The sequence below is a fragment of the Chiloscyllium punctatum genome, chromosome 10 (genome assembly GCF_047496795.1).
Source record: "Chiloscyllium punctatum isolate Juve2018m chromosome 10, sChiPun1.3, whole genome shotgun sequence".
NCBI classification, from domain to species: domain Eukaryota; kingdom Metazoa; phylum Chordata; class Chondrichthyes; order Orectolobiformes; family Hemiscylliidae; genus Chiloscyllium; species Chiloscyllium punctatum.
The window spans coordinates 74,662,787-74,681,691 of record NC_092748.1 but is presented as its reverse complement, the minus strand read 5'-3'; the positions used below and the strand labels follow the sequence as shown (position 1 = coordinate 74,681,691).

Genomic DNA, 18,905 nt, shown 5'->3' with positions numbered 1-18,905 from the left:
CAAGCAGGTTCAAGAACAGCTTCTTCCCTGCCATTATTAGACTTAAAAATATACTGTCTAACTTCAAATAATGTTGCTCTTGCTAATGTTGATTTTGCTTCATGTGCCTCCTGTGCAGTGTAACCTGTATACCTTGCTGTACATCTTTGTTCACTATTATCTGCCCATACCACTTGCAAAACAATGCTTTTCACTGTATTTAGGTACATGTGACTACAATAAATCAAGTCAATCAAATCAAAACTATTACCATCTGAATCCTGCTCAAATGTATTCTCCAAACTGCCCACGGCCATGAATGCAGCGTCATGAAGGTTAGTGCCAACCACTGAATTTCTCCAACTGGGAACAACAGCGCCAACGAATTGGTGAAGGGGAACAAAGGAGAACCATGGCTGCATCCCATTCCAGAAAAAATAGATGTTGTTGCTATGGGCCAAACCAAGGTCAAAGATCTGGTACAGTTCAGATCAGTGACACTGAGTTAAAACAATTACAGAAGAAAACAATCCCCACCTCATATAGCAAATGGGAGGACCTTAAGTATTAAGAACGGATTTGCTCTGAAAGATGGACGGTACGAGGTACAGGTGTGAAACTGAGATCAAATGATTTATAAATGCCACCATATCCAGGGTCATCAAGGGACAGAAACCATGACTGACAGAATTAAGGTATTGTGCTGGTGGCCAGAAGTAGGAAAAGACTTAAACATTATGTCAAGAATTATATTTTTGTCCCAACACCCAGAACAAAGTGGATAAGTTTGCCAATAAAGTAAAGTTAAAGCTTACTTAGCCAATAGCAGAACCATGGACTGTCCTTTAAGTAGACTGTGTTGGTTCCATGTATCCTGGTCATTGTGAATATTATTAGAAAATAGGTAGGGGCCCTCCCCATTCAAACAAACACTTGCAGCAGGCATTTAATTCTGCATGTTCTCATTAGATGGGCTTTCCCCGCAGTATAGAGTTGGATCGGGGACCCATTTCACAGTCAAGAATGTGGCACTGGAAAAGCACAGCAGGTCAGGCAGCATCCAAGGAGCAGGAGAATCGATGTTTCAGGCAACAGCCCTTTGGTTTCTGGCAAGAGCCCTTCAATTCTCCTGCTCCTCGGATGCTGCCTGACCTGCTGTGCTTTTCCAGCAACACATGATCAACTCTGATCTCCAGCATCTGTAGTCCTCACTTTCTCCCCGGACCCACTTCACAGCCCAACTAATCCAGGGAGTGATGAATATGTTGAGTATCAGCCAAAGGTTCCACGTTCCCTACCAGCCTCAAACCAGCGGCTGACTTGTAGCCTCAAAGTGATACTGCGAAAGGTTGTCCAGCGAAACAATTCAGTCTGAAACATTGTTTGACACTATGTTCACATGTTCATAAGGAACTCACCCTCCAATTCAACTGGATTCACCCAGCCACATTCTAATGACCAGACCCCCATAAAAGGTATCAAACCCTTAAAAGGATTCAAGCTTAAGGTCAAAGCCCACAGCCATGAGAAACCTGTGAAATTTCTATTAGAAAATACAGAGGCTGCATACAAAGCAGCAGCCATCAGATTGGCAAAAACAAATAAAACGTATTTTATGTACAAGCACACTTTATGCCTCATTGGGCATACTTTGATGGGGAAGGAAATAGGGCAGTGCATGATGTTACAAATTATTCAGCCATGAACATTCCTGTCTGCCAGATATTCATGTCTTCATTCCGTGGATAAGACCAGCCCATCTGTGCACAGAATGTTGCTAGATATAAGAAGCAGCTTTGAACTGAATGGGAACAGTCTGCCCAAGAAAGCTCACAGGCAGGCAAATGTGAGGATGGTGTTTTGTGGGTCCATCCCAACAAATCTGTGATATTTGATTGTAACAACCAGTGGGTTGTGCATAAGAAGTCAAATGGGAGCTCAGGTTATTGCTACCTGTGCACAGACACCATGAGAGACAAATGAATGTATGGAAAGGGAATGTTTGGCTATTGGTCTGGAGAAAGGGCTAGAAACTGGGCAACAATGGCTGTGAAGTGTTTTAAATACATAAACTGTTAAAGTGTCTAAAGCACGGACAAGACAGTTACTTAAATGAGTTTAACATCAGGTTGTCAAATAATTCAGACTTCTTAAGTTTCCTTTCAACTTGGGATCCAAATCTATGACCATGTCAGCTCATTTTTGCTGTTGCTTAACTGAACTATCCTGTAACATAGGCTAGGATTTGGATGGGCTGCAGCTTGATGTCCTTTCACTGATGCTGCCAACATTGACATGTGCAACAATGGAGGTGGAAAGTCTATCTGACACTTAGGTTCTATAGTGTTGGCTTTCTGGATTACTAATTCCACTGTGCTATCAAAAGTATGCATTTAATTAGAGAACAAAACTAACTGTATCAAAATAGAAAATTATTTTTCTGCTAATGGAACTCTGCTAAAGAGATGTCAATGACCTTGTGATATTGTTGGAATCCATTGTTGGAAAAAAACGTCTGGTTCATTAATGTCCTTTAGGCAAGGAAATGACCATTCTTCTCTGGTCTGGCCTACATGTGACTCCAGACACACAGCAACATGGTTGACTCTTAACTGCCCTCTGTGCAATTAAGGATGGGCAATAAATACTGGCCTAGCCGGTGATGCCCTCATCCCATAAATGAAAAAAAACTTAAATGTATTTTAATTTTTCAAATATACAGTAAATGCATTAACATATGCTTCTTTTCATCTTTATTTCAGGCTGTTCTACTGGACAGACTGGGGCAGAAATCCCAAAATAGAATGTGCCTGGATGGATGGACAGCACCGGCATGTGCTGGTTAACAGTGACTTGGGTTGGCCTACTGGCCTCACTATAGATTATCTTAATGGAGACAGAGTTTACTGGAGTGACTCCAAAGAGAATCTCATACAGTCTATGAAGTTTGATGGCAGTGACAGAAAGCTGGTTATAAATGGAGGTGAGATTTTTGCAGAGTTTTTTGTGGTAGATGAAAGTCATAGAGATGTACAGCATGGAAACAAACCCTTCAGTCCAACTCGTCCATGCCGACCAGATATCCCAAGACAATCTAGTCCCATCTGCCAGCACCCGACCCATATCCCTTCAAACCCTTCCTATTCATATACCCATCCAAATGCCTTTTAAATGTTGCAATTGTACCAGCCTCCACCACATCCTTTGGCAGCTTATTCCATACATGTACCACCATCTGCGTGAAAAAGTTGCCCCGTAGGTCTCTTTTACATCTTTCCCCTCTCACCCGAAACCTATGCCCTCTGGTTCTGGACTCCCCGATCCCAGGGAAAAGACTTTGTCTATTTATCCTATCCATGCCCCTCATAATTTTATAAACCCCCATAAGGTCATCCCTTAGCCTCTGACATTCCAGGAAAAACAGCCCCAGCCTGTTCAGCTTCTCCCTTTAGCTCAAATTCACCAACCCTGGAAACATCCTTGTAAATTGTTTCTGAATCATTTCAAATTTCATAACATCCTTCTGACAGGAAGGAGATCAGAATTGCGTGCCATATTCAAAGTGGTCTAACCAATGTCTTGTACAGCTGCAACATGACCTCCCAACTCCTGTACTGAATACTCTGATCAGTAAAGGAAAGCATACCAAACTCCTCCTTCATTATCCTATCTACCTGTGACTCTACTTTCAAGGAGCTATGAACCTGCACTCCCAAGGTCTCTTTGTTCAGCAACACTCCCTAGGACCTTGCTATTAAGTGTATAAGTCCTGCTAAGATTTGCTTTCCCAAAATGCAGCATCTCGCATTTATCTAAATTAAACTCCATCTGCCACTCCTCAACCCATTGGCCTAGCTGATCCAGATTCTGTTGTAATCTGAGGTAACCCTCTTCGCTGTCCACCACACCTCCAATTTTGGTGTCATCTGTAAACTTACTAACTATGCCTCTTATGCTCACATCCAAATCATTTATATAAATAATGAAAAGTCATGGACCCAGCACTGATCCTTGTGGCACTCCACTGGTCACAGGCCTCCAGTCTGAAAAACAACCTTTGACTGCCACCCTCTGTCTTCTACCTTTGAATCAGTTCTGTATCCAAATGGCTAGTTCACCCTGTATTCCATGAGATCTAACCTTGCTAATCAGTCTTCCTTGGGGAACCTTGTCGAACGTCTTTCTGAAGTCCAGATAGATCACATCAACCACTCTGCCCTCATCAATCTTCTTTGTTACTTCTTCATAAAACTCAATCAAGTTTGTGAGACATTATTTCCCATGCACAAAGCCATGTTGACTATCCCTAATCAGTTCTTGCCTTTCCAAACACATGTGCATCCTGTCCCTCAGGACTCCCTCCAACAACTTATCCACCACCGACGTCAGGCTCACCGGTCTATAGTTTCCTGGCCTGTCCTTACCACTTTGCTTAAATAGTGGTACTACATTAGCCAACCTCCAGTCTTCCAGCACCTCACCTGTGACTATCAATGATACAATATCTCAGCAAGAGGCCCAGTAATCACTTCTCTAGCTTCCCACAGATTTCTGGGATCCACCTCATCAGATCCTGGGGACTTATCCAGTTTTATGGCTTTCAAGACATCTAGCAATTCTTCCTCTGTAATATGGACATTTTTAAAGATGTCACCATCTATTTCCCTACATTCTATGTTTTCCATGCCTTTTTCCACAGTAAACACCGATGTAAAATACTCATTTAGTATCTGCCCCATCTCCTGCGGCTCCACACAAAGGCCGCTTTGCTGCTCTTTGAGGGGCCCTATTCTCTCCCCAGTTACCCTTTTATCTGTAATGTATTTGTAAAAATCCTTTGGATTTTCCTTAACTATTTGCCAAAGCTATCTCATATCCCCTTTTTACCCTCCTGATTTCCTGTTCAAGTATACTCCTTTATACACTTCTAAGGATTCACTCGATCTATCCTGTCTATACCTAACACATGCTTCCTTCTTTTTCTTAACCAAATCCTCAATTTCTTTAGTCAACAGCATTCCCTGTACTTACTAGCCTTTCCTTTCACCCTAACAGGAATATACTTTCTCTGGACTCTCGTTATCTCATTTCTGAAGGCTTCCCATTTTCCAGCTGTCCCTTTACCTGCGAGCATCTGCCCCCAATCAGCTTTTGAAGGTTCTTGCCGCATACCATCAAAATTAGCCTTTCTCCAATTTAGAACTTCAACTTTTAGATCTGGTCTGTCCTTTTCCTTCACTATTTTAAATCTAACAGAATTATGGTCACTGGCCCCAAAGTGCTCCCCCACTGACACCTCAGTCACCTGCCCTGCCTTATTTCCCAAGAGTAGGTCAAGTTTTGCACCTTCTCTAGTAGGTACATCCAGATACTTAATTAGAACATTTTCTTGTACAACTTAACAAATTCCTCTCCATCTAAACCCTTAACACTATGGCAGTCCCAGTCTATGTTTGGAAAGTTAAAATCCCCTACCATAACTAACCTATTACTCTTACAGATAACTGAGATCTCCTTACAAATTTGTTTCTCAATTTCCCTCTGACTAATAGGGGGTCTATAGTACAATCCTAATAAGGTGATCTTCCTTTCTTATTTCTCAGTTTCACCCAAATAACTTCCCTGGATGTATTTCCAGGAATATCATCCCTCAGTACAGCTGTAATGCTATCCCTTATCAAAAATGCCACTCCCCCTCCTCTCTTGCCTCCCTTTCTATCCTTCCTGTAGCATTTGTATCCTGGAACATTAAGCTGTCAGTCCTTTCTATTCCTGAGCCATGTTTTTGTAATGGCTATGATATCCCAGTCCCATGTTCCTAACCATGTCCTGAGTTCATCTGCCTTGTCTATTTGGCCTCTTGCATTGAAATAAATGCAATTTAATTTATCAGTCCTACCTTGTTCTCTGCTTTGTCCCTGCTTGCCCTAACTGTTTGACTTGCTTCATTTCTCAACTGCACCAGTCTCAGATTGATCTCTTTCCTCACTGTCTCCCTGGGTTCCTCCCCCACACCTTACTAGTTTAAATTCTCCTGAGTAGCTCTAGCAAATCTCCCTGCAAGTTTGTTAGTCCCTTCCAGTTCAGGTGCAACCTGTCCTTCTTGTACAGGTCACTTCTACCCCAGAAGAGACTCCAATGATCCAAAAAAGTGAATCTTTCTCCCATACACCAGCTCCTCAGCCATGCATTCATCTGCTCTACCCTCCTATTCCTGCTCTCACTAGCTCATAGCACTGGGAGTAATCCAGATATTACTACTCTCGAGGACCTCCTTTTTAAATACTTGCCTATCTCTCTATGTTCTCCCTTCAGAATCTCATCCTTTTCCCTTCCCATGTCACTGGTTCCAATGTGTACAATGACTTCCTGCTGGGCCCTCTCCCCCTTGAGAACATTCTGCACCCTCTCTGAAACATCCTTGATCATGGCACCAGTGAGGCAACACACCATTCTGATTTTTCACTGCTAGCCACAGAAACATCTGTCTGTGCCTTGGACTAGAGAGTCCGCTAACACAATTGTTCTCTTGGAACCTGGCATACCTCTCATTGCATTAGAGCCCGTCTCGATGCCAGAAACTCGTCTGTTCGTTCTACATTTCCCTGAGAATCAATCACCCCCTTACATTTTCCAAAACAGCAGACTTGTTTTAAATGGGAATAGCCACTGAAGATTCCTGCACTACCTGCCTACCTCTTTTACCTTTCCTGGAGTTAACCCATCTACGTAACTGTATCTGTGGCTTTTCTCCCTTCCTATAACTGCCATCCATCACACCCCTTTAATCTTGTAAATTCTTCATTGCCTCTAACTGTTTCTCCAACCAATCTATTTGATCTGATAGGATTTGCAACCAATGGCATATATTTCAGGTATAATCCTCAGTAACAGGTAAACTCTCCCTTAACCCCCCACATCCGACAAGAAGAGCATATCACTCTACTAAAGGCCATTTTTGCTTCTTTCAACCTTAGACCCAGAAAATAGCACTGTCTTATTCCTCTACAAAATATTGCTTCAGGCTAACTTAATACCTATAGCTTACATTTTTATGTTTAATCAAGAGACATACCTCAATAAAAATATAATCAGGAAAGAGCCCACTCTACTCACTACTGCAGACTTACTGTAAGATCATGACAATAATGTTATAATTTCAAACCTCAGAAAGCAACAAACTGCATGTAACCCAAATAGATCAGCTATTTTATAATATATAGCAGAAAATATCAGGATACTTTTCCAGGTTCAGCTTGAAATAATCTAGGTATATTTTAGGATCTGGTATGTACTTGATATTGATCAGTATTCTTTTAAGAGTTACCATGATATTTCTGCATATTTAAAGTAAAACCTTTTCTCAGTAAAGAATATTCTACTATTAGTTATACCCTTCTATAGTTGTAAGTTCCAGTCATGTGACAGGGTTCCTGGATAAGGTAGCTCAAACTAATGCTGTAATTTCAATGTCTGGTCAAACTATTGTGTGATATCAGAGATAACAGTTGTAATATCAGCATCACTTCAGGCATGACATGATTTAATAACTTGCCCTCTGTTATCAGTTCAGATTCAGAGGCTGATGACTGTATCCTCATTGTCACAATGTGATTGCAGTGCTCTTGAAATTTTATGTTTGAAATTACACAAGAATGTTGCTTTGGCTTGGGGCACTGGAAGTTTCTGGAATTCATGGACCTTGGCAAACGAGCACATTCTATGGTCAATAACAGCTATTTTAAGTCTAGCAAGTCTCTTCTTTTAAAAATAAATTGTTGAATATTTAAAAGAAAAGAATTTATGTTCACATTTTGTGGGGATAATAGACTTAAAATACCTCTAATATTTTAAATATTATAATATAGTTTCTCACCACAAATTAATCCAAACCTGCTGAGTTTCTATTTTAGATTTCCAAAATCTGAAGTATTTTGCTTTTGTAAAATCATGGTTACTTTCTTTTCAAAAAAAATGCTGTTTAAAGAGAGTTAACTGTGTTGCTTTACTGTTTGTTTATAGTAACTGCCCATGAATATGTAACTGTTGTACCTGACTCTTTGCCTAACCTACTGAGGCAGATAACTGGAACAGCTCTGGCAGCTCAGTACATTGTTTACTTTCTACTTGTGCCAGTGCAGCAAAGTATGTGAACTAACCTAAGCATGATTTGGAGACACCAGTGTTGGACTGGGGTGTGCAAAGTTAAAAATCATAGAACACCAGGTTATAGTTCAACAGCTTTATTTGGAAGCACTACCTTTGGAGCACTGCTCCTTCAACCACCCGATTTGGTTATGTGATTTTTAACCTAAGCTTTGACCTGTAAATGTAGCATTACTCCACAATTTTGATGAGGGCTTACAAGTCTTGCTTGTACTCATTAAACATTTCACAAAACGATGACATTTCGGCACTCAATAGAAGGCCACAGTTTAAACGGCCATGGAGTGGATTGGGTTAGTAAGTTCACTACCTGAATGATCAAACTTAACTCAATTTCCACCATTTAGCCCAATTTAAATTTTGGCCTTTATTGTGCTATTGAATTTCTCTCCATCCCTGCATTGGGACTCCAAATCAATCCTGAATGTATAATCATATTCTCTGTCCCCTCAAAATAAAATTCCAGTTGTTAATGGTAACGTCGTCTCCAGAGAGAGAGGTAACTGCCTTCCACTACTAACTGTTTCAAACTGGATGGCAAGGGCTTAAAAATCATAAAATCTCTAGTGTGGAAGTAGGCTGTTTGGTCCATCAAGTTCACACCAATCCTCCAAAGACCATCCCACACAGACCTACCCCTCACCCCACTGTACGCTGTCCCCAAAACCCTGCATTTCCCATGGCTAATCCACCTAACCTACACATCCCTGCAGACTCTGGACTCTTTTAGCATTGCCAGTCTACCTAACCTGCACATCTTTGTACTATGGGAGGAAACCAGAGCACCCGAAGGAAACCAGCACAGTCAAATGAGAATGGGAAAATTCCACACAGACAGCTTTACTCTTTAACAGGTTGAAAAGTACAGTTGAAGAAAAATTTGAATAACCTTTTAGTGTTATGTGTTCTTTTAAAAGATGTTTTGCTAAATTAATTTCACACATTATCCTTGATGTACTTTATCAGACCTAGGCAATCCTTACAGCCTTGATATTTTTGAAAATCACCTCTACTGGACATCAAAGGAGAATGGTGAAGTCTGGAAACAAGATAAATTTGGTACCAGTCAGAAGATAAAAGTGCTGACTGTAAACCCATGGCTAACCCAAGTTCGAATATACCAGGAGCATCGTTACAATCACTCAGGTAACAATCCGTGATCTGAGATGAGGTTTTATCTAAAATTACATAGTATTTGCATACAGTCAGTACATCTAGAAGATGATGGTTGTGTTCTTGTTCAACCCTGTGTTATAGACAAATCATGCTTTAGAAATAGCATTTATGTTGTCTCTGTAATTGTGTCACAGCCTATGCACATTTTAAAAATTCACATTTTAAATCGTAAATTGCTTTAGAAACAGTGTCCCCAATTCATCAATCACATTACAGCAAATTCACGTTGACAAAACGCACGTTATAACAGAACAACTTGTAGTTGTTTGGCTGTATACAATTTGAATTTGCAGAAATTTTCCATCTTGTACTTTCCTTCAGGGGATCAAGCTTTTTATTCTATATGAGAAGAACATGCTGATTGGTTGATAAGTGAACTCTGGTAGAGGTGTTTACATGGAGAATGTACAAGTTAGATGATAGCTGACCAGTAATTTAAACCAAGCAAATTGAGTCTGATTGATCAAAGCATTGCCTGAGGAATGAACCAGGGAATGGCTGTCACCATTTTGTTGAGTTGAAACAGACACAGCGTGTGTACATACCATGAACTCAAATGACAATCATAAATTGCTTGTCAGTGTAATTGTAGGCACAATCATTTTGTGTATTGTGTCCAACTGGAGAATCACGTATAATGCAATCAACAGCACCTCTGACCTTATGATAAAGTGAAAGTCATTGATGAAACCACTGAAGATGGTTGGGCTTAGGGCATTACCCTGAGGAATTCCTGCAGTGATGTCCTAGGGCTGAGATAATTGACCTCCAGCAACAACCATCTATGTTTGTGCTACATATGACTCCAACCAGTGGAGAATTTTCTCCCTGATTCCAGTTGACCTCAATTTTGCCAAGGATTCTTGATGCTATATTAAGTCATATGTTGTCTTGATGTCAAGACTGTCACTCACACTTCTCCTTTTGAGTTCAGGCCTTTTTTCCATGTTTGGACCAAGGCTGTTATAAAGCCATAAGTTGAAATTACCCTGATACTTTCCTAATTGAGTGTCAGTGAGAGGTTATTGTTGAGTAGGTACTGTTTCATAGTACTGTTAGTAACACCTTCAATCATTATTTTCATGTTTTGAGAGTAGACTGTGGGGCGGTAACTGTTCGGTTTGATTTGTCCTGCTTTTTATTGACAGTTCATTTGTAAGCAATTTTCCACATTGCTGAAATGATACCTGTGTTGTAGCAGTAATGGAACAGCTTGACTAGTGGTATAGATAGTTCTAGTGCATAAGCCTTAAACACAATTGCCAGGATATTGTCAACCTCTATAGTTGTTATAGCATCCAGAGCCTTCGACTGTCAAGTGTAGGCTTTACATAGTCTGGCTTACATGTGACTCCTGCCCACAGCAATGTGGTTGATTCTGAATAGGCTTCTGAGAAATTAGTGATGGGCAATAAATTCTGGCCGAACACCCGAAAGAATGAAAAAAAAACTATTTCTCAATATCATGTGGAGTGAATTGAATTGGTTGGAGACATGCACTTGTGATGCTGGTAACCTCATGATGTGGCTGAGATGGATTGTCCACTCAGCACTTTTGGCTGCCGACACCTGTAAATGCTTAAAGTTTGCCTCTTGCATAGATATCCTAGGGTCCTGTCATTGAGAATGAGGATTTTTGTAGATCCTCCTCAACCGGTGAGTTATTTAATTGTCTACCATAATTTACAACTTGATGCAGCAGGACTGGATGCTCAACGGTGATCTGTTAGTTGTGGGATCAATTAGTTCTCATGTTGCATGCTACATATGGCATACAAATAGTCCTTGGCATGCAGTGAGGATGTGGGCATTTGGAAGGTAGGACAAAATGGCTGAAGGAGCTGCACAAAATGGCTTCTGCATTGTTAAACTGCACTGAATCAGACAGAAACGAGAAACCTCAGACTGATGTTGGTTTGATTAATTGCAGAAGTAACGGTTTGACCCTAGCCACAAGGCAGGACAAAGACAATTCTAAGAACAGGTTGTTTACAAGAAATCGTGATAAGCTAAGATAGAATGCACAAGGGATTTATGCAATCTGATTGGTTGTTACTATGCAATCATGCTTCATGTCTGACTATGAACAATGCATATAAACCCTATTAAAACTCTGTTAGTGTTCAGATGCTTTTGTGGTCTTGAAGTACTCATACTTCTGGCCTGATCAGAATCTACCAATCCGGCCGAATCAAAGAATAAATGATTGCTTGTATCATTGACAAAGAGTTGTTTACAGGTGTATTTATTGACCAATCGTGGAAATGAGAGACCCCCCCCCCCCATGGGGTTCAGATCTTCAACAGCACCCAGGCATACTTAAATATTAGGTATCCAACCCATTGAGTGAATGGTTCTGAGGTTGTAAGCCACTTTGAGTTACAGCATGACTTTGAAATGGAACATAATCAGCAGAAAGAGAGAAAAGGAGAAGGACTCGTAAAAAGCCCTACCCACCAAGGCTGTTTAGGGAGCATGTTGGAGCCAACTCTTCTGTCTTATCAGTAGTGACAAATTGTTTGGCATATCTGTCATTGTACCAAGCATCTCTATGTCTATGGCCAGCTACTTTGAGGTCTCATCTGAGTCCAGTTAGCAGAACTTTTTGGCTGTGATCTCGAACTCCAGTGAACTGGTACATAACCATCATTTTCTCCATATTGACTGTACGCGACACATGCTTGATGACTCATCAAATGCTGGTCCTGACTTTTAGTACACGCTAAAGTTCGTGTAATGCCAGTGTATGAGCTGGTGGTTACAATTGTCAGTTAATCGTAGTTCTTTAAGACATGCAGGAAGCGTTGGGTATCTGAAAGCAAAACATCAGCAAAGAAAGTTTGGAGTGAGGAAAAAGTGGGAAGTAAGAGGTCTGTAGTGACACCATCTGCAACCTGTACTTCACATCAGATAGCAGGATGGGGGTGATGTGGAATTCCATACAGGGCATTAGGCATGAACATACTAACATCCAAAATATTCTTAGTAATGCCAGATGCAACAGCCTCAGTCACTGCCAGCCTTCTGATACAGAGCACCACAACTTCCAAAAAGCTCTGGTCAATGGATACACACCTGTCAGCATGTTCTTGGCTGCTCTTTACAGCAATTATGGGTCACCTTGCTCTTAATTTATATATACCTATTTTACTTGGCAGTTATTTCATAAAATATTTGGAATTTTAAAGTCTTCTTTCTTGTTTCAGTGCCTAATCCTTGCAAAGGTGTCTGCAGTCATCTGTGTTTGCTAAGACCAGGAGGGTACACCTGTGCTTGTCCTCAAGGCAGTCAGTTTCGAGGTGGCAGCCTTATAGAGTGTGATGCAGGTATATGTATTTAATCAATCAGGTTATTTAAAATAATACTGCTGATAAAAACTACTGAACTGTACAAACCTTTTTGTTATGAATCAATAAACCAACCTGATTGTTGATTTTCTTTTGAGAGAAGGGATTGAAAGATAGATTGATGGTGAATGCATACACTTAACATTTGACATAAATTAAACTGTTTGTTTAAGTGAGGTGATAAAAGTTAGGATAATGTTATGGTAATGTAAAAAAAAATGTGGTCTGCCTTTTCTATTCCTTGTTTTCCTTTTGTCAGTTTTTAACCTTTAATTCTTGGTATTGGAAATCCTTCATTGTAATTAAAAAGTTTTATGTAACTTCTATTTTGTTGAAAAGTGTGAAAAGTCAACCCTCCAACTCTTTTCCTTTCAAATGCAAACCCACATTTCCTCACTTTTTATGTGCAATTTATATTTCTGTACTCTGAAATATCCTGTAGCTCACCTCGGAACTTGCTGAAAGTAATTTAGATCTGACAGTGTTAGTTAAAGCAAACAACTATATCAAATGCAGAATTTTAAAGTAAATATTTATTCAATTTACTTAAATGTTATTTCTTTCTGATCTCGTGGATGCACTGAAAATATATGCCGTATATACTTGATTCATGGTCAATCTTGGAGAAAGTGAGGACTGCAGATGCTGGAGCTCAGAGCTGAAAAATGGGGGAGCTGAAGAAGGGCTTATGCCCGAAATGTCGATTCTCCTGCTCCTTGGATGCTGCCTTACCTGCTGCGCTTTTCCAGCACCACATTTTTCAGCTCGTGGTCAATCTTGTCAAACTCAATACCTGAGGTTTAGACCAAAATTCCAAACTCTTTGCATTTACCATCCAGGTGCCTTAGATACATAGCCCAGTTCAAAGTTAAAGTTGTTGAAATCAGACAATAGACAAAAAATGACAGCAGTTACAGAATTAAAGCTGTCAGAGAAGGAGATTAAGAAATGGAAGGAACCTTTCTGCACAGCTTGGGTAGGTGTCTAAAAACTAACGTGCAAAGAGAGGAAAGCCTAGCATGTTAATTCAATTGGAAGGTAAAGTTCTAACATATTTTAATGAAAATCATCAGAATTGACTCTTAGTTCCTTGATGATTTATCAGAATTTTCACACTGAAATGAACAAGAAAATTAGGAATTATGTATTTTAAAGTCAGCCAAGAATGGTGCTGCAGATTTTTGAAGATAAACAATTTATAATGCAATGAAAATCTAAGATTTCACAGTATCGTTCCAAAAAAAAGTTGATGACAGGCTTATCACAATTCAATGGTTTATAATCAAATATTGACAAAAGAATCAATGCAGACTCTATTATATTGTAAATGTGGGTGAAATCCTTGTGAGTTTTGATATGCCAGCCAATTAAACAATGATCAAGTTTTTCTTCAAACAAAAAATGGAGGGATGGATGGATTAAGCTGGCTTGAAAATATAAATGAGGAAAGTTTGAGGCTTCCAATCAAGACATTGTATAAAGAAACATGTCTTTTTGTTTCGGACACTTTCATATCATACCTTTGTTGGTGATACTGTTGCGAAAGTTAGGTCACAAAGGAGTGATCTCAAAGGGGTTCCTGGTGATTTAACAAACCTTGTTCTACCACTGGATGTCTCTCTAAGCAAAATATTCATGAATAGTTTGAGAAAAAGGTAGAGTAATATGATTAAAGGAGAGAAGACATTCACTAAGGTACAAAGCATATGGGCTCCAATATCAGCAATCATGTGAGAATAAGTTGTAGAAGCCCGGGACGAAAACAGAATGAAGATGGTCATCATAGCATTCAAGAAGGGAAAGAGTAGGAGCCATTAGGGCAAAGGGGCAATCTGTCTGTGAAGGTGAGAGGACACTGGTACGGTTTCAAAAATTGAGGACTTAATTTCTGTCTTCAGTTGTGAGGAGAATGTAGGTATAAAATTTGCAGAGAGTGACTATGAGGTGCTTGAGCAAATTGACATAGGAAGTGAAGAGGTGTTGGAAGTTTGGGCAGGTTTAAAATTGGATAAATCTCAAGATCCCAATGGGTTATGTTCAGGCTGCTTTCGGAAGTGAGGGAGGAAATTACAGAGACACTGACTCAATTTTTTAATTCCTCTCTGGCTCCAAGGGAGGTGCCAGAGGATTGGAGGACAAGGTAATATGGTTTAACTTTTCAAGAGATAAACCAGTTAGTGCCACATCAATGATAGGAAACTATTGGAGTAAATTCTGAAGGAGCGCATGAAACTTCACTTAGAGAGGCAAGGTTTAATCAGGGATAGGCAGCATGGCTTTGTCTGAGGGAGGCCATGCCGAACAATTTGTTTGATTTTTTTTAAGGGGGTGATCAGGTGTCGATGTAATTGGCATAGTTCATATGGAGTTCAGCAAAGCTTTTGACAAGGTCCCACACGGGAATCTGATAAAGAAGGTAAAAGCACTTGGAGTCCAACATAATTTGGAAAAATGAATCCAAAATTGGCTTCATAGTTGGAGGTGAAAATGTGTTGCTGGAAAAGTGCAAAAGGTCAGGCAGCATCCAAGGAGCAAGAGAATCGACATTTCGGGCATGAGCCCTTCTTCAGGAATGAGGAGAGTGTGCCAAGCAGGCTAAGGTAAAAGGTAGGGAGGAAGGACTTGGGGGAGGGGTGTTGGAAATGCGATAGCTGGAAGGAGGTTAAGATGAGGGTGATAGGCTGGAGTGGGGGTGGGGGCGGAGAGGTCAGGAAGAAGATTTCAGGTTAGGAAGGTGGTGCTGAGTTCGAAGGTTGGGACTGAGATAAGGTGGGGGGAGAGGAAACTGGAGAAATCTGAGTTCATCCCTTGTGGTTGGAGGGTTCCTAGGCGGAAGATGAGGTGCTCTTCCTCCAGCCGTCGTGTTGCTATGGTCTGGCAATGGAGGAGTCCAAGGACCCACATGTCCTTGGTGGAGTGGGAGGGGGAGTTGAGGTGTTGAGCCACAGGGTGGTTGGGTTGGTTGGTCCAGGTGTCCCAGAGGTGTTCTCTGAAATGTTCTGCAAGTAGGCGGCCTGTCTCCAAAATAGAGGAGGCCACATCGGGTGCAGCGGATGCAGTAAATGATGTGTGTGGAGGTGCAGGTGAATTTGTGGCGGATTTGGAAGGATCCCTTGGGGCCTTGTAGGGAAGTAAGGGGGGAGGTGTGGGCGCAAGTTTTGCATTTCTTGCGGTTGTAGGGGAAGGTGCCGGGAGTGGAGGTTGGGTTGGTGGGGGTTGTGGACCTGACAAGGGAGTCACGGAGGGATTGGTCTTTTCAGAACGCTGATAGGGGAGGGCAGGGAAATATATCCCTGGTGGTGGGGTCCGTTTGGAGGTGGCAGAAATAACGACGGATGATACGATGTATATGGAGGTTGGTGGGGTGGTAGGTGAGGACCAGTGGGGTTCTGTCCTGGTGGCGATTGGAGGGGCGGAGGAGCGGGAAGTGGAGAAGCTGCGATGCAGAGCATCGTCAATCACATCTGGGGGGAAATTGTGGTCTTTGAAGAAGGAGGCCATCTGGGTTGTTCGGTATTGGAACTGGTCCTCCTGGGAGCAGATGCAGCCTCCTCTATATTGGAGAGACAGGTCGCCTACTTACGGAACATTTTAGAGAACACCACTGGGACACCCGGACCAACCAACCCAAACACCCCGTGGCTCAACACTTCAACTCCCCCTCCCACTCCACCAAGGATATGCGGGTCCTTGGACTCCTCCATCGCCAGACCACAGCAACATGACAGCTGGAGGAAGAGCGCCTCATCTTCCGCCTAGGAACCCTCCAACCACAAGGGATGAACTCAGATTTCTCCAGTTTCCTCTCCCCCCATCTTGTCTCAGTCCCAACCCTCGAACTCAGCACCACCTTCCTAACCTGCAATCTTCTTCCTGACCTCTCCGCCCCCACCCCCACTCCAGCCTATCACCCTCACCTTGACCTCCTTCCACCTATCACATTTCCAACGCCCCTCCCCCAAGTCCCTCCTCCCTATCTTTTATCTTAGCCTGCTTGACACACTCTCCTCATTCCTGAAGGAGGGCTCATGCCCGAAACATCGATTCTCCTGCTCCTTGGATGCTGCCTGACCTGCTGCGCTTTTCCAGCAACACATTTGCAGCTCTGATCTCCAGCATCTGCAGCCCTCACTTTCTCCTTCATGGTAGGAGGTCAAAGGTGCTGCTAGAAGATTGTTTGTGTGACTGGAGGCCGATGTCCAGTGATGTACCACAGGAATTAGTATTACATAATTTATTATTCACAGTATATATATATAAACAACATAGATGGGAGATGATAAGTTGTCAAATGACACAAAAATTGGCTTGGTGGTTGTCTGTGAGAAAGAAGGTCTGAGGTTACAGGAAGATATAGACAGGTTAGTCAGATAGGCAGATGTGGTAGATGGAAACTAGCCCTGAAAAGTGTGAGGTGATGTATTCTAAAAAAAACAAGTCAAGGAGGTACTCAAATAATGACAGGACACTAGGAATCTCAGAGGCACAGAGGGATCTTGGATACCTATCCACATATTCCCTGAAGGCACTAGGATGGTTAATAGAATGGTTAAGAAGCCATACAAGGTACTTGACTTTATTAGTTGTGGCTTAGAGGTTATGTTGGAGCTGTACAAAACTTCAGTTAGACCACAACTGGAATAATGTAGGCAATTCTAGTTGTCACACTATAAGGAAAATGTGGTTGCGCTGGAGGGATGACACAGGAGCTTCACCAAGATATTGCCCGGATGGAACATTTTAACTCTTAGTAAAGCTGGATACGCTGGGATTGTTTTCCTTTAGAGCAGACAAAGCTAAGGGGAGGACCTGATTGAAGTGTATATGATTATAAAGGATCTGGAAAGGGTGAACAGAAAGCTGCTATTCCCCTTAATTGCTGGATCAATAATATGCGGATATCATTTTCGGGTGAAGAGCAGGCAACTTAATGGGGATTCAGGGAAAAATGTTTTCACCTGGAGGGTGGTGAGATTCTGAAATGAACTGCCTGAGAGGTCAGTAGAGGTGGGAAACATTAGGACCTTTTGAAATTGACATAGATGAGCACTTTGAAATATCATTACATTCAAGGCAATGGACCACATGCTGGAAAGTGGGAATAGTGTAGATAGGCCGGCACAGGCTTGGCACAGACTTAGACAAAGTGTTTCTTCTGTACTGTATAACTGTACGAAGCTACTGAAAACATAAAGCTCACAAGTATTTACATTTCCTCCCACAGTAAGTCACTCTTGTTGAAAAATATGTTCGCAGAAAGTTATCACCTCACCTTTCAGGCCTCTCCCTAACCAGCCACTTTCATTTGCATCCATATGACAGTTGTCTCACTAAAGTTTGCGACCTTTCTTGTTTTATTTGTGTCTACAGCCATTGAGCTGGAGCGGCCAATGCCACCTGCCTGCAAATGTAGGAATGAAGGAATTTGTCATTTTGAAGCAAATACTACAAAGTGCACGTAAGTTGAAAATGATGAAACTCATGGTCAAATTGTCTGATTTATATTTGGCAGTTCACTGTCTCGGATACTGAGGTTCACAGGTTTTATTTTGTGTTTAAACTTCCTGCATTCTAAAGTATTGTAAATTGATTGCATTTTAATTCTTCATGAGAATGTTATTTCATGGTTATTCATTAAATTAGGAAATTAAGGGTTAATCTTCAAATTAAGTAGGAGCAAGCACTACAGATGCTGGAATCCTGTACTGAAGTAAAAAAATACTGAAAATCACAGTGAGTCCGGCAGCATCCATAGAGGGAGATCATGCTAACATTTAAAGTCTAAATGACTCTTTATCAGAAATGATGTGAAGTGTGGAGGGGACAACATTTATGCAATAGTAGGGGTTAGAGTGCTGGGGGAGAAGGGCTGCTGAGAGGTGCAGATTAAGTGATCAGAATGTGAGAATGGCAGAACGTGGTGTATCTAACTGCAAATTGGAAACAACAGATAGTCCCACTGGAGTTTGCAGAACACCTCTGGTCTGTATACAAGCAGGGCCCCGACCTTCCCATAGTCAGCCATTTTCACACAGCAACCTGTTTGCATTGCCACTTGTCTGTTCTTGGCATGCTGCAACGCTGCAGGAATCACAACACAAACTGGAGGAATAGCATCTCATCTCCAGACTAGGCACTTTACAGCCTTCTGGATTTAATGTTGAGTTGAACACCTTCAGATTGTGAACTCACTATCATTTCTTCCTTTTTTTTAAACTTTATTTGTTGCATTCTCTG

General features: G+C 41.4%; 1 protein-coding gene across 3 annotated transcripts in view; it reads left to right on the top strand.

The window, feature by feature from the left end:
* Positions 1–18,905, top strand: part of lrp2a (low density lipoprotein receptor-related protein 2a) — a 346,919-nt gene that overhangs the window by 303,635 nt on the left and 24,379 nt on the right. For all 3 annotated transcript variants that reach the window (XM_072579538.1, XM_072579537.1, XM_072579536.1), the window contains 4 exons: positions 2,742–2,962; positions 9,112–9,291; positions 12,528–12,647; positions 18,039–18,126. In XM_072579538.1, the coding sequence (XP_072435639.1) occupies positions 2,742–2,962; positions 9,112–9,291; positions 12,528–12,647; positions 18,039–18,126 (609 nt within the window). The remainder of the gene's footprint in view (positions 1–2,741; positions 2,963–9,111; positions 9,292–12,527; positions 12,648–18,038; positions 18,127–18,905) is intronic.